The sequence below is a fragment of the Anabrus simplex genome, chromosome 1, assembly GCF_040414725.1.
Source record: "Anabrus simplex isolate iqAnaSimp1 chromosome 1, ASM4041472v1, whole genome shotgun sequence".
NCBI lineage: Eukaryota > Metazoa > Arthropoda > Insecta > Orthoptera > Tettigoniidae > Anabrus > Anabrus simplex.
In genome coordinates this window covers 66,356,546-66,383,835 of record NC_090265.1, presented here as the reverse complement: position 1 = coordinate 66,383,835, position 27,290 = coordinate 66,356,546, and the positions used below count along the sequence as shown (strand labels likewise).

The 27,290-nt window shown below is 38.9% G+C and overlaps 1 protein-coding gene across 1 annotated transcript in view; it reads right to left on the bottom strand.

The window, feature by feature from the left end:
- The window catches only part of LOC136884187 (protein phosphatase 1 regulatory subunit 21), a 179,924-nt gene that overhangs the window by 17,945 nt on the left and 134,689 nt on the right, over positions 1–27,290 (bottom strand). Inside the window, exon 13 of the mRNA XM_068228739.1 lies at positions 21,277–21,546. Coding sequence (XP_068084840.1) covers positions 21,277–21,546 — 270 coding nt within the window. The remainder of the gene's footprint in view (positions 1–21,276; positions 21,547–27,290) is intronic.

Sequence of the window (27,290 nt, the reverse complement as noted above, 5' to 3'; positions counted from 1 at the left end):
CAAAGCTCTGGACAGGCTGCCCCACGACCACATCCAATGCAACGCGGCCTATACTTTCATCAGTAGGCTCCGCGACAACGAGATCTGTCAGAGGCTGGTGCACAGCGGGAAGCATAACCTCAGGAGACCCCTGGTGACAGCCCTGAGGATGGAGGTGTGAATGGAACTGCAGCACTATCACCAAGGATAAAAGCTGTGAAGAGTGAGGACACACCGGAGACCCATCCTGTAACAGGAGAGCAATGCACGCCACCACCGAGATGCCGACACCCCTGCGAGATCATCTGCTAGAACTGTGGTGAACGTGGCTTCCTATGTATGAACTGCCATGTGAGGGGCAGCGCTCAATGACGGAAACGGATAAGAGCCAACAAGAACAGGGGCTCATCAGTACCATCACTACTATCCCCTCGCTTCACGTTAAATGCAGTCACTGAACAGAGCGACAATAGCTTGATTACATGTTACAAATCTCATGACTGGTCCGTACTGAAATGTACATTAATTCAGTAACGATACAAAAGTTTACTGAGATCCACCTATTCAAAACACATTGGGTTCTTAAAAATTAAGATTTACTTCTTGTCATTCTAATTTAATGGGACATGTTTCACCCATTGCATGGGCATCATCAGCCGTAATCTCATGCCTAAAAGATAAAGATCAGGATCCTGATTACTCTAGTCAAGGTGTTACATAAAGAAATAAATGTGTTATAAAAATGAGGAAAACTTGTTATAAGTTCCCAAAATACAATTTACACAATTAAATATGTACAAGAAAATGAATAATGTTGGTGCAATCTTACATTGAAATTCTTAAAACATTTTTAAAATAGCCATCATCATCAATGTCCCACTCCAGTCGCCTGGGTGTGGTTTAAAATAGCCAAACTGTCCTTCATTACGTAAACAATACGAAAGTCTATAGCTAAAATTATGGCCGTAAGGTACAAAATCAAAATGAACGGAATCTGGTTAAAGGCAACCCAAATTTGAAGTCATAGAATGGTAACAATGGACATCAATGCATTTGCATTTGCAGATGATGTGGTAATCTGGGGAAATACAGAGAAGGAAGTCCAACAGAGGCTGAACACCTGGAATGAACATTTGAAAGCACACGGATTAACAATAAATAAATCGAAAACTGTTACTATGTCTGTCAACAGGCAGAAGAAGAAAGGAAAAATAATGCTGGAAGGTACACAGCTGGAAACAGTAGACCAATATAAATATCTTGGGTGCATCATTTCAAGTGATAACAGAATACAGCATGAGATTAACAACCGCATTCAAAAATCAGCTCAGTTTTACCATCAAGTTCGGAACCTCCTCTGGAACGAACAAGTTCCCTTAAGATCAAAGCAGATTCTATTCCAATCATACTTCACCCCCATACTAACATATGGCCTAGAAACCTGCACAACAACCCAACAAGTGGGTAGCAAACTACAAGCCGCAGAAATGAAGTTCCTATGTACTACGGTACAGAAGACAAAAAGGGACAGGGTAAGGAATGAAAGAATAAGGGAGGAAGCTGGTGTGTACCCATCCCTGAATGAAAAAGTGACAAGGGCCTGTTTGAAATGGTTTGGCCATGTCAAACGATTGGACGATGGAAGGACAGCAAAACAATGGCTACACACTGTCGTGGCCGGAAAACGACCGGTAGGAAGACCTAGGAAGAGATGGCTGGACCAAGTGAAAGAGGACATAGGAACAAGAGGAGTCAGCTGGGATGTCGTCTTGAGAGAAGAGTGGTACATGGACAGACAGAAGTGGAGAGTGCTCGTAAACCACACCCGGGCAACTGGAGTGGAAAACTGATGATGATGATGATGATGATGATGAGAATGGTAACAATGATCCTTAAGTGGCTTATAAAAAAAAAAACATTAAATATTTTTGTAGAAAGTTTATAGTAGGCTTATTATCATAAAGTATACAGCTCTGTGATTGATGGAGTTATTGTTATTGTTATTAGACCCGTATTTGTGAGGTGAGTCCAGAGTCTTCTTTTTTGTTGAAAAAATAATAAAAAATGAAGGTTCACGGCTGAGTGTTGCCGTGTGTGTCTTTACTAGCTGATATGATTGTTTCTTCGTTGTCCTAATAGTCAAATGGGAACGTTCATGCTTGATGTTGGCTATAGCTTGAATGTTGGGAACGACTATTGGTGGATGTGTGGTGAAGAATCTGTAATAAGAGGAGGGTGGAAAGACTTTAAGTTTAAAAATTTAAAGAAAAGACGGCTATATTTGGCAGGAAACGTTGTGTGGACATTCACTTAGCCTCTCGATTTTTGTGGTGTGAACTAGTTGCCTTTGCAGCATCAGAGCGAGTGACACTTGCATTTCTTGTACTGTATCTGTGTGGAATTGAGGGAGAGGGGTGTGGTGCAGGAGAGGATATGGGCGGAGCGTTAAGCTTACGTGCTATTGGCTGTGGGAAGTTAGTAGGGGCGGACACGGGGTTACCTTTAATGGAATGGTAGGAACTTTTGTGGATGTTATTTTAAGATTTTTAAGAATTTTATTTTGATTTAAATTTAGTGATTGTAACAAGTTGGGCAAAATCTCATATAAGGGATTTTTTATTTCAACTAAGTCATTCAGATTAAGGTTTTTGTTATAGTATTGATCTAAATAAATATAAATGCTTTCTAATTCATTCATTAATTTCCCTTTGCCCACTCGTTTGATAACTGTAAGGTCCTGTTCAATAGTTGTAAAACAATGGCCTGTATCCTTCATGTGAGAACTCATGGCAGATAACTACTTGTGTTTATTGGCATTATAGTGCTCTTGATATCTTATAAAGAAACTCTGGCCTGTTTGGCCGATATACAAAACGTCACATTGGATGCAATTGAGTCTGTATATGCCTGAACTTGAATAGATGCTACTGTTTGAGATGAGTGTGTTGTGATTGAGAAACAGGTTGCGGCTAGTGTTTGTTGTCCTAAAGGCAATGTTGATATTTTGCTTTTTTAAGGGATTTGTTACCTGGTAAATACCTGGACTATTGTAGGTGAAAGTGGCTAACTTAGATTTTTTGGGTTTATCTGGGGTGAGGTTTGTTGCTAATTTAAGTTTAATCTTGTTAATTGTTCAGTTAACTATTTCTGTTTTAAAACCGTTATGTTTTGCCAAATTCTTTACATAATTGATTTCTGTTTTTAGGTTCTTAGGTGTTAGAGGGATTTTTAAAGCTCTGTAAATTAAATTGTAGAATGTGGCCTGTTTGTGGGAGTTAGGGTGTACTGATGAATTTTTAATTGTTAGTGGGGTATGAGTAGGTTTTCTAAAAATTTGGAAATCGAATGTATTTTTATCTCGTGTTACTGTGATGTTTAAAAAGTTGATGGATCCGTTGACCTCATCCTCCTTGGTGAACGTTATATTTTGCTTGCGGGTGTTTGAAAAAATCTAAAATTTTGTTACCATTGTTAAGATTATTATAGATTATTGCAAAAGTATTGTCTACGTACCTAAACCACAAGCTGAGTTCCTTTACTTTTAACGTTATTTTGTTGTGTTCTAATGAATCCATGTATATGTCAGCCAAGATGCCTGACAATGGATTACTGATTGCTAGGTCGTCTTGGTGATAAATTTTGCCGTTGAAAGTGAAATAGCTGTTCTTTAATACAAAGTTCAGAATCTTAATAAACTCATCTATTTCAAGCGTGCTTAGATGACTGTGTTTCGAAAGGTTTTCCTTAATAATGTTTACTGTATTTTTTGTCAGCACGTTAGAATACATGTTCGTGATATCATAAGAGCACATGTGGTTGGGTAGTAAAGTAAATTTCTTTAAATTTCTTTAAAATATCACAAAAGTCGGGCTGTTTCTGCAATTGATAATGGGACGCATGAGTGTGTCTTTCTTGTGTAATTTAGGTAATGCTCTGGCCGTGGGAATATTAGGGTTCATGTGGATTAGTTTTTGCTGCTCTTGCTTATTGAGTTAGAAAGTTGAACTCTTTATTAGTCTTTTTAAATTTCGTTGAATTCTAGTAGTGGGGTCCTTGTTAACTGTTGAAAATGTGATATACATACGGAATCTGAAATATTTGTCCTGAATGAGTAAATTTATAATACCAATATAAATGGTCCGTTATTGGACATTATAAATTTTCTAGCTAACTCATTCTTGGTTGCCAGCGTTTCGCCCTCGTGTGCTAGGGTGGGCTCATCAGTTGGTACCTAGCACACCTACCAAGACGCTGGCTAGTGCATACCGTGGAGGCTACTGCGTAGGCTAACTGATGGCCAAGCAGGCATCAATTTTTGGTGATGAGACAAACTCTCTTGGTGCATTGGCACTGCCGGTGGCTCCAGTTAGCCTACGCAGTGGCCTCCACGATATGCACTAGCCAGCGTCTTGGTAGGTGTGCTAGGTACCAACTGATGAGCCCACCCTAGCACACGAGGGCGAAATGCTGGCAACCAAGAATGAGTTAGCTGGAAAATTTATAATGTCCAATAACGGACCATTTATATTGGTACTGTTGAAAATGTCCCATCTGCAAAAAAGTTTTCTATTTTTGCAATACATTTCTTTGTCCGCTTTAGTTACTATGATGTTATTGTCAATAATTTTAGTTTTTATTCTTTGAATTAGATTTGTGTGGTTGGAATCAGAAGTTTTATTTAATTCCTCGGTTACTGTCTGTAATTTCTTTTTTTATTTCGTACCTGGTATCGTTTTGTAATTCTAAGGGGACTTTGGAAATATTGGACTCGACCTCTGCTATAGTGTTGATCACTTCACTTTTCTTTTGTGTGCTAGGCCAATTGTGTTTTAATCCTTTGCTTAACAGGTCAATTTCTTTTTCTGAGAAATTTGTGTTTGTCATGTTAACTATGGCTGGTGAGTTGTTAAAAGGTGAGATGCTTTTTTCTAGGTTCTTTTTAGGTAACTGCAGCTGAGTTTCTTTTAAGTACATACATACATTACATTCATTACCGGTATCATTATAGACTGTTATGCCTTTCAGCGTTCAGTCTGCAAGCCTCTGAGAATTTACTAAACGTCGCCACAATCCTCGATTTGCAACTAGTGTTGTGGCCTCATTTAGTTCTATACCTCTTATCCTTAAATCATTAGAAACTGAGTCTAACCATCGTTGTCATGGTCTACTTCTACTTCCCTTACCCTCCATAGCAGAGTCCATTATTCTCCTAGGTAACCTATCCTCCTTCATTTACCTCACATGACCCCACCACCAAAGCCGGTTTATGCGAACAACTTCATCCATCGAGTTCATTCCTAAATTAGCCTTCATCTCCTCATTCTGCCATTGTTCCCACCTGTTTGTACCAGCTATCATTCTTGCTACTTACATGTCTGTTACTTCTAACTTATGAATAAGATATCCTGAGTCCACCCAACTTTCGCTCCCGTAAAGCAAAGTTGGTCTGAAAACAGACCGATGTAAAGATAGTTTTGTCTGGGAACTGACTCCTTCTTACAGAATACTGCTGATCACAACTGCGAGCTCACTGCATTAGCTTTACTACACCTTGATTGAATCTCACTTACTATATTACCATCCTGGGAGAACACACAACCTAAATACTTGAAATTATCGACCTGTTCTAGCTTTGTATCACCAATCTGACATTCAATTCTGTTGAATTTCTTACCTAATAATTTTCACACCATACTCATTGCACCTATTTCCAAGATATTAGACTGCAGGCTTTTGGCACAGTCTGCCATTAAGACCAAGTCGTCAGTATAGGCCAAACTGCTTACTACATTTCCACCTAACTGAATCCCTCCCTGCCATTTTATACCTTTCAGCAGATGATCCATGTAAACTACGAACAGCAAAGGTGAAAGATTACAGCCTTGCCTAACCCCTGTAAGTACCCTTAACCAAGAACTCATTCTACCATCAATTCTCACTGAAACCCAATTGTCAACATAAATGTCTTTGATTGATTTTAATAATCTACCTTTAATTCCATAGTCCCCCAGTATGGCGAACATCTTTTCCCTCGGTACCCTGTCATATGCTTTCTCTAGATCTACGAAACATAAACACAACTGCCTATTCCTCTCGTAGCATTTTTCAATTACCTGGTGCATACTGAAAATCTGATCCTGACAGCCTCTCTGTGGTCTGAAACCACACTGGTTATCAACCAACTTCCTCTCAACGACTGATCGCACTCTCCCTTCCAATATGCCAGTGAATACTTTGCCTGGTATACTAATCAATGAGATACCTCGATAGTTGTTGCAATCCTTCCTGTTCCCTTGCTTATAGATAGGTGCAATTACTGCTTTTGTCCAATCTGAAGGTACCTTACCAACACTCCACGCTAATTTTACTAATCAATGAAGCCATTTCATCCCTGCCTTCCCACTATACTTCACCATTTCAGGTCTAATTTCATCTATTCCTGCTGCCTTATGACAATGGAGTTTATTTACTATCCTTTCCACTTCCTCAAGCATAATTTCACCAACATCCTTTTCCTCCTCCCCATGAGCTTGGCACCATGATGATTTCCTTTTACATTGAGAAGATGTTCAAAATATTCCCTCCACCTCTCCAGTGATTCCCTGGGATCTATTATGAGTTCACCTGAATTACTCAAAACACTGTTCATTTCCTTTTTCCCTCCCTTCCTAAGATTCTTTATTACTGTCCAGAAAGGTTTCCCTGCTGCATGACTTAGCCTTTCCAGGTTATTACCAAAATCTCCACATGACTTCTTTTTGGATTCAACAACTATTTGTTTCGCTCTGTTTCTTTCATCTACGTACAAATCCCTGTCTGCTTTGGCCCTTGTTTGGAGCTATTTCTGATAAGCCTTCTTTTTACATTTACAGGCTGCTCTCACTTCATCATTACACCAAGATGTTCGCCTTTTCCCATCTTTACACACAGTTGTTCCTAGGCATTCCCTTGCTGTTTCTACTACAGCATCCCTGTATGCCACCCATTCACTTTCTATATCCTGAACCTGCTTACTGTCTACTGTTCGAAACTTCTCACTAATCATATCCATGTACTTCTGTCTAATTTCCTCGTCCTGGAGATTTTCTACCCTTATTCGTTTGCAGACAGATTTCACTTTCTCTACCCTAGACCTAGAGATAGTTCACTACAGATCAGATAGTGGTCTGTATCCTCGAAAAATGCGCGAAAAACTCGTACATTCCTAACAGATTTCCCGAATTCAAAGTCTGTTAAGATATAGTTTATTATGGATCTGGTACCCCTAGCCTCCCATGTGTAGCGGTGAATTGCTTTATGCTTGAAGAATGTATTCGTAACAGCTAAACCCATACTAGCACAGAATTCCAGCAAATGCTTCCCATTCCCATTAGCTTCCATATCTTCCCCACATTTACCAATCACCCTTTCGTATCATTCAGTTCTATTCCCAACTCTCGCATTGAAATCGCATTAGCACTATTCTATCCTTGCTGTTGACCCTGACCACGATGTCACTCAATGCTTCATAAAACTTGTCAACTTCATCCTCATCTGCACCCTCACATGGTGAATACACGGACACAATTCTTGTCCTAATTCCTCCCACTGACAAATCTACCCACATCTTTCGCTCATTTACGTGCCTAACAGAAACTATGTTGCGTGCAATGGTATTCCTGATAAAGAGCCCTACCCCAGACTCTGCCCTTCCCTTTCTAACACCCGTCAAGTACACTTTATAATCTCCTCTCTCTTCCTCATTATCTCCCCTTACCCGAATATCACTTACTCCTAGCACATCCAGATGCATCCTCTTTGCTGACTCAGCCAGTTCTACCTTTTTTCTTCCATAAGCCCCATTAATATTGATAGCTCCCCATCGAATTCCATTTCGTTCGCCAAGTTGTTTCCAAGGAGTCCCTCGCCTGTCAAATGGGAGTGGGACTCCATTACTCCCATAGGTCTGAGGCTTGCTTAAAGTGTTCTGAGCTCGGTAAATTCATGAAGCAGGATGCTGCCCTACTTGCACATAGTCCAAGTGAGGATCTCTCCTCTAACGGGTTATGGACCACCGGTGAATTGTATAGTCCTAGCCACCTTAGCACAAGGAGGGCTATGACTCAGAATATGTCCGAGATGCCTACTCCCATTCCATAGCAACTGGTATCCCGACTCTCAGAACCACTTACTAGGTACAGTAACCCACAAATATGAACCATTCTTTTAAGTAAACAAGTTTTTTTAATATCTAAAGTGATTTGTTTCCTGCTTAAGGTATCATTTAACTTGTAATCTACATGCAGTTGAAAGGAACTCCATTCTACTTGGGATATGTGTTGAGATATTGCTAAGTGTATCTTGTATAACTGTAAATTTAAATGGGACTTCTTTCTATAGAATGCTTTGATTTTGTGCTTGAGCCAGATTTCATTGGTTCTATTTTGGGTTTTGGTTATGTTAGGAGCAGATAAGCCTTTCCTCTGAATATGTCTCAAAAATCTAGGGACCAACTTTAGTTTTAGACATTCTTTTAGATAAGCTATGTCTTTACTTATTTTACAGATCTTTACCTTTAGGTAACTTTTGTATTTAAATATTTGAATAGCTTGACTGCCAACGTGTGGCTCAGGAACAGATCGTGCCGGGTCACAATTCATACAGGGGCGGCTTTAACCACTGCCAAGCCAGACAGCATCGAGGGACAGCCAGAGAGGAAGCCCAGCCACCCCTACATGGTGCGAATGGCTTTGGGAGACACTATTCCTGTCCTCAAGGATGCACTACTCAGTGAGGCTGGGACCCCACGGCCTACGAGTCTGGGCCTTCGTCGCTGCCATCGCAGACGAGGTCATTCTGGGCCTAGATGTGCTATGGACATATGAGGCAACTGTTAAAGTGGGATGATGTGTTGTGTCTCAACAACAAGAAAATGTTCAAATGCTCAGGAATGCAACCTCAAGTACAAAGGTAGCATGATAAATGCTTTCTAGTGAAGAGGTGATACCTGCTAACAGTGAAGTGATGGTGACTGTATGGCTAGAGGGACATTAAATTTGATGTAGCGGGATCAGAGAATACCCTGTAGGACAGAGCTTGGGACATATGAGCCAGTCACCTGTGTAGGGCCAGTGGACGACTAAGATTTACAGACCCTGGAAGCAGATGAAGGATCAGACAATCTCTGGAAGATTATTTCTGACATCCAGAACCATCTGCAGGTGGAACAGCTCAGGGAGTAAAATGAATTAATCCATGAGTTCCAGGACATCTTCACTGCCACACGAGGCGGCTATGGAAGGACGGACAGAGTGTAACATCACATCAACACTGGCGACACCACGCCAATTCGGCACCCACTCACCCCACCACCTCCCTGCTAGGGTACTGTAGGTGGAGAAGGCAGAAATCAACCGGATGTGGACGACATGAAGCAGCAGAGAGTCATCGAGAATTCGAACAGCCTTAACCCCTCAGTGATGCAGACCATTTGAATGTCGCATTACCCAGCGGATGGTGGTGATTCAGGTGCGAGTGCTAAAAAATTGCAGCAATCTCTCTTGCGTGGGTTGTTTCACAATGCAATAAAAATTAGGGTAATCATGGACTCGGAAACTTTGAGCAGAACAACTGGAAACAATAGTGTAAAGATTTATTTAGCATAAATTCTAGGATAATGGACGATTAGTTCATGAGAAAGAGGGCATGTACTTGGGCATGTTTCATCATCCGTTACTTGGTCGCGTGCACCATGCGGTCCCATTTCTTGTGTTATGCGTACACTCTTACTTCACTCAGTTCAGTCTGGTGTAGTGATGTTATCGTCTGATTTGTTCTAACTTAATTACTTCACTTTCATTCAAACTACACCATGCCATACAATATCGTATCTCGAAGTGATAGGGAGCTAATTAAGAGTCTTAAGAGTTTGTTTTTTAATGTTGCACCGACACATGAAGAGGTAAGTTATTATTATTATTATTTTTTTTTTTCTAGGGGCTTTACGTCGCACCGACACAGATAGGTCTTACGGCGACGATGGGATAGGAAAGGCCTAGGAGTTGGAAGGAAGCGGCCGTGGCCTTAATTAAGGTACAGCCCCAGCAGATGCCTGGTGTGAAAATGGGAAATCACGGAAAACCATCTTCAGGGCTGCCGATAGTGGGATTCGAACCTACTATCTCCCGGATGCAAGCTCACAGCCGCGCGCCTCTACGCGCACGGCCAACTCACCCGGTAGTTATTATTTTCATGTCAGTATTGATAGTATAACAGTCACAATTATAGATTGGGATTTTCAACCTAATCAATATTTAATTCAATTGTTAGTGTATGTATTTACATTAAAAATACATTATCAGAGTACCGGTTTCAATTAAGTGGTTTCAAGGTGTTGAAAGAATTATATGAATCATCACCAGATCGTGTCAACATGCATATCAGCAGAATGTGATACATACATCCGCTAAATGCAGCAGAAATTTAAGTCTATATGTTCTCAAGCGGAAATATATCAGACTACAATAGAAGTCCGCTATAGCGAGTACGGCATATAACGAGAACTCCGTTATAGCGGCAACATTTTTCTGTCCCTTCAAAATTCCTATATTAAACTGTGTATCGTCCTTCGGTTACAGCGAGAACCCTATCACTGGCGCATCCGTTATTACGAGCGATTAAGTGCGCGCGATTTTTCCGTTACTGATATTTATGCACCCCAGCGATGATATTGCATGCGATCGATTACCTTCGGCATCGTTTCCTCACTATGTGCACTAGCGATTTCTCTCGTCGACATTCGAAGGCGATGATTACATAAAATCAGCTTCATGGTCCGTATCGCACTTCAATAGATTCACAATTAAGTATTTATTTATTTTCCACCTAGTCGATACAATGATTAGGAATATCCGTAGACAGTTGTTCCGTAAAGAAAATTCGAAATGAAAGAGAACATATTTTCGTAATAAATACGTAAATAATGTGTCCGATAACGGTTGTTAACTCGTTAAAATTAAGGCTGACTAAACGACCGCTTAATTTTGAGGCTAACTACTGCAATTAAGTAAGAATCGAATCAAATCAAATTCTCTTTATTTGCAAATGAGGTGTCTACCTCGGTGGCAAATGGTACACTAGACACTGAATATTAAATTAACAAGAGAAGAAAATTTTCCTATAATACAATATTATACAATTTACGCTAACAATTTTTTCTATTAAACACACAGCTCATCCTTAATAAATTTATATTGTTTACAAAATTCTACTTATAATATATCCTGCACTACTTACAAATATAGTCAACTGATATACAGTATGTGGAATTACTTCAAATGATACTATACAACTGGTATAAGATTAAAATTTACATTGCATTTATGTACTTATTATTATTTTTTTTTTACCCATTCTGGAACCTAAGATATGGCAGAGTGCTTAATTGATTTCAGAGGTTGGTTTATATTTTGTCGCATCTGGTTAAATTACGGAAAGGCTAATATGAAAATTTTTAGCGAGAAAGGTATAGTTTCTCTACTGGCGCTTGAAGTGTGTTTTCATCATACGTATAGTACGGTTAAGTTAGGATACGTGACGCTGTTTGAATAAGAAAACTGAAACATTTGCAACAAAATGCTATCGATCATCTTCGGTACGGTATAGTTTTCTCACTTTGTGCATTTGCGAGCTCTCTCGTTGACATTCAAAGGCGATGTTGGAGTTTATTAGTAATACCCATTGATTGATGTTCTCTAAAGAAAATTCTAAATGAAAGAGAAAAACACGTTTTCGTAATAAATGCGTAAATAACGTGGCCAATAGCAGTTGTTAACTCGATAAAAATAAAGACTGAAGTAAACGATATCTTAATTTTAATGTTATATACGGATATTAAGTAAGAATGTGATACACCTCAAGATATGGCAGAGTACATCACTGATTTCAGAGGATATTTCATATCTTCTCGCGTCTAGTTACAGCTATTTACATGTAAAATTTTCACGAGGAGGTTATTTCTCTACATGCGTTTCAAATATATTTTCATGATAAGCTACATATACGGTTAGGTTAGGTGACGCTGTTTGAAGAAGAAAGCTGAGGTGTTTGCCACAGAAATCTCTGTAGTGATACCGTATTTCTCCGAATCCAAGACTTTTTTTCCCAGAATCTCATGCGAAAACTCAAGGGGTGTTCCATTCGCGGCCTAACAGTAAGTTAATGGATACCACTGGCAACTACCGCGGTAACCACGCTGCTTCTTTTCACATGGGCACAGAACTCGTTGACAATAAACGATCGCCTCTTTACTACACATCGCTAGCCGCGACATCCGGTTGTACAGAGCCTGTGTGTTTCTCAAATCTGCAGAATGGCATCAAGGCATGCGACCCTTCGAATTCTTATAAAAACCATGGCTACTCAGCGGCAGAGTCATAACGCGTCTATTGTACTTGACGCTTAGTAAAATTAAGGTTTATAGACAGCAGGAATATTTTTTGTGATGGATAGTCGTATTGTAAAGATACGTGGGAAAGGTATTGCCGGCAAATTTTCAACGGGTTCTATTTGATATTATGATGCCAATTATAAGTTAATGTTTATTAAACACTCGGAAATGTAGAATAATTGTGCAGCCGCAAGAAAATACAGCATAGGCCTAACTAAAGCCAATATTTGGCATTAGCGTGAAGACAAAGAGCTAAAAAATGCGTACTGTACCAAAAATACATTCAGTGGTCCGCAACAAGGCCGCTTTAAAGAAGTTGAAGATGAAATTGTGAGGTATGTGCACGAAAAAGCAAGGGCGGAATGGCCATACCGTGGCGCAATAAACTCGTTCGTTGACTTTCAACGTTCGCGATTAGGCCAATACATCGCTAGCCGCTGAATTTGGCCGAACCCGACAAGCGAGACGTGCATGTAGCGGCAGCCGGTTATATCTGACGCTGCGTAAAAGTAACAGTTTCATACACAGCAAGAATAATTTCCTGATGGATCGTTGTATTGTAGAGACGCATGGAATAGGTATTGCCGGAAAGTTTTCAATGAGTTCTCTTCGGTATTATGATGCCAATGTTAAGTTAATGGTCCTTAAATCCGCGGAAATAAAGAATAATTGTGTAGCCGCCAAAAATAAAGAAATACAGCATGACGAAAGTCAATTTTCGGAGTCTAAAAATAGTCTAAAAATGCGTAGGCCTACTGTACAACAAGGCATTCATATGATTTTACAATCTTCTTTTTGAGCCTGATTTAAATTTTTTGAAGGAAAAAGTGGGGTTCATCTTGGATTCGGAGATATACGGTACTATATTTTTTTCAGAATGAAATTAAACATACACTTTCACGTAGTATCGGATTACAAAACAAACAAGTAAGCCATAGTGTGGATATCATCTACGGAAACGCAAGTTTTGACGAACTGATTGCCATTTCATACCAATTTTAAAGTGCATGAAGGGTTTTCCGACTTTTATACAAAAATCGGATATAACGACAATCCGTTATAGCGAGTAAATTTTTCGCCGTTATGACTTCTCGCTATAACGGACTTCAACTGTATTTCAAACTCTACAGGAAGAAAAGAAGAAACACTGATTTGAGCTGATTCGTACATAGAAGGACAGCAGAAACCTTCAGCTTCAAAAATAACCATTTCCATCTTGACAACTTTATTAAAACTTTACAAGCTAGAACAAAATGAATTTAGGCCTTCAAGGGTATATACCATGCATGGAGGATGGCAGCATGCGAAGAAAGGAAGTCTATAAGACATATGGAGGTCAGTGTTAACGAGTTAATTTATTTATTTGTACTTCCTACAATGATAAGGCTGTCTAAATCTGACAAAGTATACCATAACATTTGAATACTGAATGTACTGTATGTGCAACCATGAAGAGTATTCTGGAGTTAATCCCTCTCATATGCAGTACTATAGAGATGATTTCTAACAATCTGTGTGGAGCCTTTAATAGCCAAGATGGCTAACTATAACCATTATACAGGAGATGTTGTAGCTGATGGCTGGTTCATAGATGGCTCGCTTCTCCGCATCCACCTCTGCTGGCTGACTTGAGTCGACCTAGCATCTAATGGTGGGGTCCAGAATATATGCAAAGTCTTTCTCTTGGTCAACTGCGATTATATCTGTTCTTCAGTTGCTTCTACCATCAGCAACACATGGCACCTCTGCATGTACCTCGTAACATTTCTGGGAGAATGCTGCTGCAATTCTAGATCTTATTCTGTTGTGCCTAACATTCCTAAGCAAGTTCCCCCGTGGACATGAGCCAAGAACATAAACTAGGGTTTCAGGCCCACTGCAGTGTCTGCAGTGGACTCCATCCCGGCTAAGTCCAGGGAGGGCCCATACAGGAAACACGTTGTATTGCATTTTCAGTGCGTCTTTCCACTCGGATACAGAGAGTCCATTTAGGGTATTGATCCAACGGTTAGCCGCTGTGTATTCCTGATAGAGGATGGCTCCCTTACCGTGAGTTCTTAATGCACACCATTTGCTATACTCATACCTGTCAACATTCGAAAAGGGCTATAAGTAAAACTCACGCGCGACAAAAAAAATTACCAATTTTCGACATGCCCCAGCCTGAGGAAAACATTAATACTTCTGGGCTACAAAATACAATAATTCATGCTTTACACAGGATACTTCAATGAAATTATATCTACTTACATCATAGGCCAGTGATTTGTAAATGAACATAACAATCAAGAAGAAATCCATGTTAAACAACAGCAAGCATGGTGAATATTGGTTTGGAGCATACGTAACAGGACTTCCTTGATAAATTAAGCAAATATGCGATAATTGAAAAAGGCTTTACACAATAAAACTTGTTTAACGTAACACAGGCAAGAAATAATATAATACACACTGCAAATCACATGCTAGTTAGACTTGAAAGTCATAGTTATGGCCATTTTAGCTTCCTGCAAAAAGTGTTAAGAAAATGTTTTGTCATAACAGGGACCAGAACTCCTGGTCTTCAAAATAGAAATAGACTACAGAGATTCATTGGTCATGGATGATCTGAACTCTGTTCTATTTTTCTTCACAAGGCTGAAAAGTTCACATTCTGCATTTCTATGGGGTATGGTGAGAGTAGAGAGCATTAATCTAGAAATTCAGTTATACTTAAGAAGTCCATCGGCTCCACAAATTCTTGGTATTTGTGCCCAACTGGAATCATTTGCAGCATCTTGATTTGCAGCCAAAGTGTCATCTACCTGAAGAGCTCATTCACTACCTTATCTGTAGTTTCATTCTCTTCCTTGCATAATGAAAAACCTACAACCTGTTTTCCAGTCATTGACCGGGTCAGGGATGTAATGAATGAAACTTATATAGGCTGTTATTACAATGGGGTCGCCACTCCCAAGGTGATTTTATTAATGAGTGATAAATGCTATGAAATGATAATAGAGTGTGTTGCTGGAATGAAAGATGACAGGGAAAACCGGAGTACCCGGAGAAAAACCTGTCCCGCCTCCGCTTTGTCCAGCACAAATCTCACATGGAGTCACTGGGATTTGAACCACGGTATCCAGCGGTGAGAGGCCGACGTGCTGCCGTCTGAGCCACGGAGGCTTTCCTTGCATAAATGATAGGAAAATTTTCTAAGAAAAAAATGGAAGAAAACTGTGCATCTTCAATTTTGTCTAACCTAGTAACTTGAGCATGCTTTAACACATCATCTTTGAGTGGAAACATGTTATGATGTAGTCACAGGCAGTACAAAAGTAGTTTCTCGCTGATGAAAAGAAAAGAAGAGGGATTTATCTGTATCCTGGAAATCATTCACTATGTTTGAAGTCTGAATGCCAATACCTAACTCATCATCACTTCTTTGAATTTGAATCAAGTTGTACTCAACTTCAAACAATTTTTTCTCATGTGTTGTAGCAGAAGTCTTACTTTTTAGGATGGGTTTGTCAGATTTAGAAGAATATGCTATTCTTTTAGGGGCATGTGTAGAGCAGAAGCAAGAATACTCCTCTTCTGATACTCTTTGGGTCCACTTTGTTCAACTCTAGGTATTCTGAAGGATGTCAAGCTTGTGGAAATGTTTTGGGTACACAATATTACTTCCTCCTTGAAAAAAGAAAGAAAGAAAGAAAGAAAGAAAGAAAGAAAGAAAGAAAGAAAGAAAGAAAGAAAGAAAGAAAGAAAGAAGCAGATTCCACTGGTCCAATAGTCTATCCAAACATCTGCCTAAAGATAACCATCTAGTACATACATGTTTCAGAATTTTCTTTGCCTCTTTATTGTGCAAGTTCTGAAATTTCTGAAAGCATTCTTTTCTTTTCACACTCTTCTCTAAGAAATAAAATATATCAAGGATCTCATCCACTTTAAGTGGTAATCTTCCAGCACCTTTTCCACCTGCTATATTAATCAGGTGATAAATGCAACCTATGATGGCAATACCTGGTTGAGCTTCCTTCAGAACTGTTGAAACCCCATTATTGTGACCTATTATAACAGGAGCATTGTTGGAGCAGAAAGCCACACACTTTTCAAGTAGTATGTTATGAGAATTCAGCTGTGATAACATCAGGTTACCTATGTTTTGCCCTGTTGAGTCCCTGTCTAACACTGATATAGATATCACATTGCTCACTACTTTCCCCCGCGGAATATCATATAATGTAACAACAATAGGATACAACTTGGCATTCGTATCATTGCTTCTATCTGTTGCCAAAGAAAATGGTCCATTCTGAAGGAACTTAACAACTTCAGATGATGCAATTTTTGCCATTTTATTTACAATGCACGTCGTTTTAGTGCGACCACAGCTATATTTCTTTGCAACTTCTGATGTGGGAAACATCATCTTAAATAAAGCACCAGCATGATCAGCTGCACTTAAGGGCACATTGTGTTCCACCAAAAAGGAAGTAAACAGACACTCGGCCCTAATTACGTCACTGTCAACGTTTTTAGACTTGGCAAAATAAGGTGTTGATTTTTTTGTTATCTTCCTACGATTTAACCTAACTTACGTGTTTACCGCACTTCAGATGATTACTTAAATTGATTCTTCCACCATGTGCAATATTAATATTACACCCACATACTGTGTAAAAGGCACATTTTTCTACCTTTCTTGATTTTAGTTGCATGGAAAATCAAAAGAATATGATTCTTTAAATGTCTGGAAGTACTGTTTTCTGTTGGATTTATTTATGAATCCTACAATAGGAATATAGCGTATGAAAATGTCCGAGAATAAATGTCTCGATATCTACTGAAACATCGAAAGAAACCTAGATCACTGAATGTCACATAAAAATATAACAAACACTCAAGGCAGTCAAACACGTCATTAAAACATGTCAAAGAACCCAAAGTCTTAAACCATTAAATGAACACGACGCCAACCTCGTGAACAAAGAACATGTGCATGGTAAAAAAACACACACACAATGTAATTAGTCCAAGGAATACAGGGAACTGCTAAGCACGAAGTTATAGCACAAAAACTCGAACACTTCATTAAAATATGTCGTAACCTTAAAAGGCCAAAACATTCAAGGAACGCCAACTTCATGAACAAATAACACTCACGTGGTCAAAGAATATAGGTTAAATCACAAGCGAACGGAGTGGAACAAAGAATTTACAGAGCAGAGCCTGTCGACACCTAAGATTCACACGGAAGAACTGTTATCCCGGCTTTAAATTCAATTCCAATTATGACATAAACATCACACGGGTAAAAGTACCAATCATATCAAAGAATGAGTTATCGACTATCGTGGACTTATTAAATGTTAAACAATTAATTTATTGAAACCACCTATTAAATACTAGTAAAGTATTTAGGACTATAACATTGTCATTATATTAAGTTTAAGTATGGTACATGTTTCGCCTGTCATTGCAGGCATCGTCAGCCATGAATTCTAACTCCAAGTCAGAGCTCTGAGAAGATGCTTACTAGGATTATTCTAAAACAATATATTTTTTATAACAATTTGTACTGGAGTACAAGTACATTAGGTCATGTTGGAGTGAACAAGCTGTTCTTGTTTAAAAGTTCAAATGTGACATCCAACATAAGTTCACATCCAATGGAAATAATATTAACTGTCAACTCTCATGTGCCGGTAATGAAAACGGTATGATATGAGTGGGATTTAAAACATCTGTACATTTTTACAGTCTATTAAGGGATTAACTTGTACTAGAGTATTCTATAGTAACATCACTTCATTGAAGAATGAGAATCGCTATTAAAGTGGAGTGCCGGTTGGATGGCAAGAATGCTGGTAGAGCTTGGACTTGGCTTCAACCCACGCAAACAATCGATTGTACAGAAGTGGGGTGATTATTGAATGTTGACGTTTCAAATTTTTGTCCACGAAGTTGTAAAATGACACCGTCCATCCGTAAAACCATAAAATGCTGCAATATCTGTAATTTTTACGTAAAAGTTGGCAGGCATGTATACTCTATTTTTCCTTAGCATTACTCTTAACTTCCTTGCACTAATTTCTTCAAGTTGGGTGTTATCTGCATTTCTTAGGTCAAGTCTCTGAACGCACAGTTTTCTCTCTTCTACCAGATTGCACAATGATGTTACGAACTCATTACCAGCCTTCTCTAGTAAGTGCCAGCGTAGAGGCGCGCGGCTGTGAGCTTGCATCCGGGAGATAGAAGGTTCGAATCCCACTGTCGGCAGCCCTGAAGATGGTTTTCCGTGGTTTTCCATTTTCACACCAGGCAAATGCTGGGGCTGTACCTTAATTAAGTCCACGGCCGCTTCCTTCCAACTCCTAGGCCTTTCCTATACCATCATCGCCATAAGACCTATCTGTGTCGGTGCGACGTAAAGCCCCTAGCAAAAAAAAAAAAAAAAAAAAAAAAAGTAAGTGACAGATGTTAAGATGTTGAAGTGGTGCCTCCCATTCTGCTTTCCACAGCCCAAGTCCCTTCATTTTCCTTGCAGAGTATAGAGAGCTGTCTGCCGTGTATTGACTACGGTGGACCAATTGTATATTTTTCTTATACTGTACAGTCAATATGGAACAACCCAAATATGAGATTCTTATATTGCAATATGAGATTGTAAAGTTGGTATAAACTCTTCATTTTCATAAACACAGTATCCCATATGGCTTCATATAGCAGAAGTTTCTTCATAGTTTGCCTTGTACTGTATATCATATGTCGAATGCCTTGACTTGTTAGCATGTTTAGGGAATTTTTATTTAATATGAGAAATAAAATATTATGGTGCATAATGATTTCCTTGCACATTTTTGTAATGCAACTGCAAACATTTCTTGCATCTGCAAAGTGCATGCAAAGTACTAACAGCACCAAACTTCTTTACATTTTTATCTATTACTTTTAATTTAGAGCTGGGCTGAGTGGCTCAGGCGGTTGAGGCGCTGGCCTTCTGACCCCAACTTGGCAGGTTAGATCCTGGCTCAGTCCAGTGGTATTTAAAGGTTCTCAAATACGTCAGCCTCATGCCGGTAGATATAATGGCACGTAAAAAACCTCATGTGGGACTAAATTCCGGCACCTCGGCATATCCAAAAACCGTAAAAAAAGCAGTTAGTGGGACGTAAAGCCAATAACATAATTAATTACTTTTAATTTCTTTTTCTCTCTTCATTCATATATACAAAGTAAACATGCATGTGTACAATTAATGTTGTTGAGACTGAGCTTTATTTACATTTCCACATTTGTTTCACTCCCTTTGTTTGGCAATACTGCAGAAATGAATACCGAACTGGTACTCTTCTCTCTCCCCTTTCCCAAATTCTCCATAATAGCAGCACCCAACAAACCTTGCACATACAGTATACACTGTTCTTCCCAGAAATTTTCATCAGCCAGTTGGCAGGGATGAGTAGCCAGGCAGGGAATACTATGTAAAAAATGAATATGATAAAATTTTAATGTATTCCCCCCAGAGCATTAACAGTAGTATCAGACAGGTAAATATTAACAGCAAAATTGAACTAGTTTGGTGTCACTATCCCGAACAAGACATAACAGAATATTCTGAACTTCTAGGGTTCTACTGCTCGTTCATAATCACATAGCACTGGGGCTTACAACTTTGTTGCTGTGGAATGCCCTATGGGTTTGTGACGTCATGGGAAATAGAGTGCTCGCTCGCGATTCCACACCAATCCAGACACCGCTTGTGCACGACACTACGTGATAGTCAACCTAAATTTTTAAACTCCGTTGTAATTGATACAATTATGCTGACAGCAACAAAGATTTATCATTTAAATGGTCAGTTTTATGATATTTAGGCCTACATTTCAATTTTGAGCACCCAACGACTCAAATATGCATCAATATTATGTAACTAGCACATATCTAGCCCTCGAACCGGTATCTGACGATAGATCGGCAGGCATGCGCCTATCTCAACCGCCACTGACAATAGATCGTCAGGTCTACTTTACCAATAAATACAGCTGGAAGAAGTTGTAAATATTTCCATTAGATGGCAGCATTTATCAGGCATGTCTTCTCCTTGGAATGTGGAATGTTTCTGTGTTAAATACATCCATTTATGTGTGATATATTTGAAACAAATGAAGGTCGCAATTTGTACAGCTTTGAAACACGTGTTGGTTTTGTTGTGACTTGCTTTCATTGTTTACTGTGTGTTATGCACACACGATGGCTACATTTTTGGATTTAAATGATGAAGATATTGTAATAGAATGAAATGCATCTGTAAATTAAAGGCCTACTGCAACAGAATGGATAAGTGTTGTGCTACCTGAGGTAGGTTATGAACACCCACTGGTTAGAGCTCTATCAACTACCGTACGTTTTATTGAATCATTCCTAAAGTATTAACACTATTCACTTAAAATATGCATGCCTATAATCAGAATTAATTTCTCTACAAAATGTATATTTTAAAAAGTTTTAAAATACTGATTAGTCATTTATATTTGATGTGTAAGTAAAAAATATGTTTGATTTTTTGAGGGGGCAGTTAAAGGGGTGGAAGATTAAAAAAAAATTACATTGAGGGTAAATATAAACCACTTTTCAAATAGTCCAGTTCATGCTGAATGTTTTGGTGTATTATATGTGCATATTCTGTGAATAATACATGTGTCAGAGTGACATACGTAAGTACTGCAAATGCATGGTGCACACCCACCGGTTAGAGCTATTTCAACTACCGGTTCGAGGGCTAGGTTATATTAGCTGTATGGTCTGTAAAAACGGCTGGGCGGTCCAACCATTAAAAAGGTCCTATGGAGAACAATGATATACTTAGAAACTATAACTTATACCTCAGCAGTAAGAGCAGCAGACTTTGCTTCAGCTTCTTGACGTGAGCCTACAAGGTCATTGATACGCTCTGTGAAATACTTCTTCACTTCCAATTCTCTAGCCTCCATCTCCTTGGTTAGAGCAAATGGAGCCTCCAGTCGCCCCAGGAGATTGGTGATGGTTATAGGACCTTGTGGTGCAGTCTCTCCCTCTCCTTCTGAAACGGCATCTCCCTGAGGCGTTGAACTCCCACTGAGCGACTGTAACTGCTCCTCCAAGTCTTTCAAGCGCTGAAACAAGTATTGCACATGATCATCATACTGCCATGTGAATGGGTTTATTTCAGTGAACACAACCTAGTTTCAGATAAATACCAGAAAGGAAAGATTACGACAAATTTCGTATCTTCATGAACCCCAGCTTTATCAGTGAGGTGGGGCATCTACACACTTTAAAGAGACAAAACCTGAGAATTATTTCTTGATGATGTGGGAAGAGAAAAATAAGGAGAAAGCTGGATTAAAAAAGGTACAAATAGTAGAACAAAAGGAACATAGGGGAACCACAGGAAAAAACAAAACCAGCAGCTTAAACACAGGTACTGAAAAAATGTAGTCTTCATACTTGTCTTTGTCTCTCCCTTCCGTTGCTCCCTCTGCTCACACTGTCCTGTCATTGTACTTATCTTTTTTTAATTCCCATTCTCCTTCCTAACTTTACTGATTTATCTATCTACAATATACTACTAATAAAATTGAGATGGAGTCTGTTTTTTGTTTGTTTGTTTGTTTGTTCCAGACAAGCTCAAAAACTATTGGACTGACTGAGCTGAAATTTGGTAATTATATAACTTGAACTCCAGTATCATGCAAAGAATACTTTTGGTTTTGATATATTTCACTGTTTTGAACTAGCAGGAGGATTTTACAAGGGTATGTCCCAAATTTTTGGCATACATCAACTAAAAAATTGGGTAAACGGTTGGCCCTATTGAAAAACAAAGTGCACTGCGTGCGCTTGAAATTAAATATTCTGCAGGAAATGTCATATGCATTTTCTTTTTCTTTTCTTTGTAATATATGAAGCCATCTCTTTTCAGTTTCGACTCAGTTAATTTATAAATGTTTGGTTCTTCAGTCCGACAAAACTAGTTTTGAAATAAATAAATTTATAAACTGGAAAAGAAAATATGGTAACAGAATTATACCTGTCTTTTTCTTTTCTTTGTAATATATGAAGCCATCTCTTTTCAGTTTCGACTCAGTTAATTTATAAATGTTTGGTTCTTCAGTCCGACAAAAATAGTTTTGAAATAAATAAATTTATAAACTGGAAAAGAAAATATGGTAACAGAATTATACCTGTCTTTTTCTTTTCTTTGTAATATATGAAGCCATCTCTTTTCAGTTTCGACTCAGTTAATTTATAAATGTTTGGTTCTTCAGTCCGACAAAACTAATTTTGAAATAAATAAATTTATAAACTGGAAAAGAAAATATGGTAACAGAATTATACCTGAAAAAGGAACAACTTAATTCTTAATGTTTTCTTTTTCAGATAGTTTATTTATTTCAACTCTAATGGTTTTCGAGAAAATTCAGCTTTCTTGTGATTTTGCCTGTAATCACTTTCACTAATGAATAGGCTACTCATTCCATGTGTAAATCATTGTTCATTTGTAACTTAAATTTCCTGGCCGTTTGTCCTGTTCTTCACGTGTATTTAATTCTGTATTACTCAAAATTCGGTTACACGAATTTCTCAATTTCTCTAAGCAAACATATCCTCCCTTGAAGCAAAAAATACTCTATAACTCAAATTTTGTGCAACATCTTAACTGTGCAGTACAGCATTTGTGGTTTGTGAGGAACAGTTAAAAATTAAAGAAAGGTTTACAGTGATGCTGGGAGCTAATATGATCAGAAAATCGGTGAAGCCTCGCTGGTTCTCAGATGAGAATTAATTACCGGTCACGTACGATAGCAACCCCCAAAGTTGTGGATGACAAGCTCCATTTATGAATTTCGGCTGTGTGGTATTGACGAAAAGCTTCAACGTGAAGGCAAGAAAGGTTAACAGTAACAAACAGACGAGACTAACAGATTTTTTTCCAAAGGTGTTAACGGAGGTATGTTTCTTGTTTTACTACTGTATGTACTGTATCCTGTCTCCTAAAAAGTTACTATAATAAGGGTTATAATTAAAGTGATGCTGTGAAATTGAGTTTCTATATTTTTAAATACTGTAGATACATATAATTCACTTATGTGCTACACATGCTCAAAAACAGTATTCTCTATATCTCAAAATAAAATTTAACTCCCAAGATGATTCGAGATTACATAAAATCAACTTCATGGTCCGTATCGCACTTTAACAGATTCACAACTAAGTATTTTTTATTTTCCACCTTGTCGATACATTTGTTGCTTATGGTAACTTATTGGTTAAAAGTGGTACAAGTTTTGTATATTATTAACATCTGCAGCCACATAACACTGTTTAGATGAAAAATTCATATATTGACATAGTATCAATGCTTTGAGAGAAAGGGTCCTTAAAAATAGCCAGCTCTTTAATCCTTACTCATGAAGATCAAGTAATATGCCTAGTGTTTGATAAAATTGCCTTGCCTATGGCGCGACAGCCCGTTTTCGGGTCACGGCCTCCCCAGTTTCTCTCCACCAAACTTGTCGATCTTGCGCAGCAACTTTCCAATTCCGGATCTTGAGGATGTGTGCTGCGTCTCCTGATGTACACCACCTTCCCATCTGTTACATAGCCTTCCTCCTCCAAAGTCTCCTAAGAATACCTTCTTTGGGATTCGGTGTTCTTCCATCCTAATTGGATGAACTGCCCATTTAAGTCTCTTCATTCGAATGGCATGCGACAGGGGTGCCTCCCCATACAGGGAATATAGTTCATTGTTATATCTAATTCTCCATTCCCCTTGTACGCATATAGGTCCATAAATTCTCCTCAGGATTTTCCTTTCGAAGGAATCTATCTTCTCCACGGCTTTCTTTGGGAGGGTCCACGAATCACTTCCATACATCACTATACTGCAGCTTGAATTCTTGCCTGTATTTCTACCATTTCCTCATTCTTGTTGGTTAGATGTACACCAAGATATTTAAACTCATCCACCACCTCCACTTTGGATCCTTCAGGGACAAGTTGGTCATTTGTATACTTCCTTCTCCAAGCCTGCACCATTATCTTTGTCTTTTGTTCATTGATCTTAAGTCCAATCTCTTTGCCTTCTCAAGTCTTCAAATGCTTCCTTAACTGTCCTTGTTGTTCTTCCCATCAAATTAATGTCATCAGCATATCCAACTAGTTAAGCTGTTTTGTATAGAAGTGTTCCACTGGTGTTCACCCTTAACTTTCTAATCACTGATTCTAGTGCCAGGTTAAATAGAATTGGTGCTAAGCCATCTCCTTGTTTCAATCCCTGATTCACTTCGAAGAAGCTGCCTACTTCAGTCTGAATTTTCACTCCCACCATCGTATTTCTCATAGTTAATTCCACCAGTCGCACCAGCTTTTCTGGTATCTTGAACTCTCTTAATATCCCCATTAATTTATCCCTGTCAATAGAGTCATACGCTTGTTGAAAGTCAATAAACATCAGTACCACATCTATGCCCCATTCCCAATACTTCTCCAACACTTGTGTCACAGTAAATATCTGATCAATAGTGGATCTTCCCTTCCGGAACCCTGCCTGGTTTTCTCCTAGAATTTCTTCCGCCAGGAGTTCCAGTCTCTTCTTCAGGATGGAGGTGAACAGCTTATATACTGTACACAGCAGTGTGATCCCTCTATAATTGCTACATACCAACTTATCCCCTTTCTTGTACATTGGGCATATGATGCCTTTGCGCCAGTTTTCAGCCATTTCTTCTGTATTCCACACACTCTCAATTAGATCATATATAGCTTCTTGTAGCGTGGTTCCTCCATATTTCCACAACTCTGCAGGGATTCCATCGATACCTGGAGCTTTATTGTTTTTCAGTTGCTGTATGGCTTCTATCACTTCTTTTATAGATGGTGCTGTGACTTCCGATTCATTTGTCTCATTGTTATTCCTTGAGGTAGTTGGTGTTTTCCCTTCCATTTCTACTGGGTTCAGGAGGTGTTGGAAATATTCCTTTCATCTATCTTGGATCCCTTCTTTATCTCCCAAAAGCTGTCCATCTCTGTCCTTACACATGTTTGTTCTTGCCTTGAATCCTTCTTTCACTTCCTTAACTTCTCTGTAAGCCATATAGCTATTATATTTAAATTCCTCCACTATTCTAGCCATTTTCTCATTTAAATTTCTTCTCTTCTTTCTTCGACATACATTCCTTACTTCTTTACTCTGGTTTTCAACCTCTTGTTTCTTCACCCTTGTTGGTCTCTCTAGGTATGCTTTATATGCCTTCTCTCTTTCTTCTATGGCTTTTTGGCATTCCTCATCAAACCATTCCTGTGTGTTCCTTTTGGATACAATGTTTAGTGTATCCTTTGCCACGGCCTTAACGCTTTCCTTCAGAGCAATTCATTTGGTTTCGACTGTTGCTGTTTGATCCTTATTATATTTCTCTACCAGAACTTCTGCCATTCTTTCCCCATATCATTCTGAAACTTCCTTATTCTAAAGTTCACTAGTATTGTACTTTTCTATCCTACTCACTCCTTCCTTCTTTGCTTTCATAATGCGGCACCATAAGATTGCCTTAACTAGAAAGTGGTCGGAACCACAACTTGTTCCTCTGAATGATCTGTCATCCATGATAATGGATGCCCATCTTTTCTCCATTACTACAGGGTCTATTTGATTATAGGTCTTTCCATCCGGCGATATCCATGTTTGCTTGTGTACCTCTTTATGAGGGGAAACAATTTGACATCACTTTAATGTTTCTGCTGGTAGCAAGGTCAAGCAATCTCTGTCCATTATCATTAGTATCCCTATTACTCCTTGATATATCTCCTCCTTCCCAATTTGTGTATTTAGGTCTCCTATTATCATCTTAGCATCGTTTGATGGGATTGAATCTAGCACTCGTTCCAGTTCAGCATAGAACTGATCCTTGACTATTTGTTCCTTGTCTTCCATTGGTGCATATACATTTATGATTATTAAATTATAGAATCGCATTTTAACACGCAGTGCTGCCATTCTTTCATTTACTGCCAAAAAATTGTAGTACATCACCTTTGGCTTGTTTTCGTACTATAACTGCTACTCCTCCTCCTTGTGCATTTCTTGGCTTCCCACTATTACATATTGTGTAGGTTTTGGTGTCCCAGATCTCATCTCTTCCTGACCATCTTGTTTCCTGGATGGCTGCTATGTCCACTTTGTTGACTTCTAGTTTCTGCGTCAATACTTTCAATGCTCCGGCTCGTAGAAGGGTGCGTACATTCCATGTACCAACTGCGTAGTTCATTGCTGTTAGCTTAGCTCATTGTCTATTAAATCCACCATTCCGAGGCATGTTCTGGGGCTTCACAACAGTTTGTTTTCCGGAGCGAGGTTGTTAGCTTTGCTCCAACCCCCAGCAATCCTGGACGACCGATGATTTCTGTTAAGGTTGTCTCCCTTAGCTGATTGGTCCCCATTTAAGCGTCGAGAACTTGCTTTCTGCCCTTACATGACTTAGCCGTGTACCTTGAAGAATGTACCCGTTGCCCAGAGGCCATGGCGTGGACATGCATGTATTGGACTTGGTAGGAATAAATGGCATTTCCTGTGTTTTGCTAGTGCACTCCCATCAGCAAGAAGTGCACCCACAGGACAACATACTACCCCTTCAACCCCCGTTTGATAAAATAACCTTTTAAATTTTTCGGTCTGTTGAACAGTTTTACACTATACACCAAATCCACAAACCACTTGCAGCCAAATGGTTTATGCCAGCTACAGGCTACAGATGATCCCAACAGTCAAGTTCAATACAGGCAGAACTGCAGTCAGAATGCACTTAGGCAAGATCAAAGAATTTTCACACTTATTAAGGTGGTGAACACTGAATTTTAA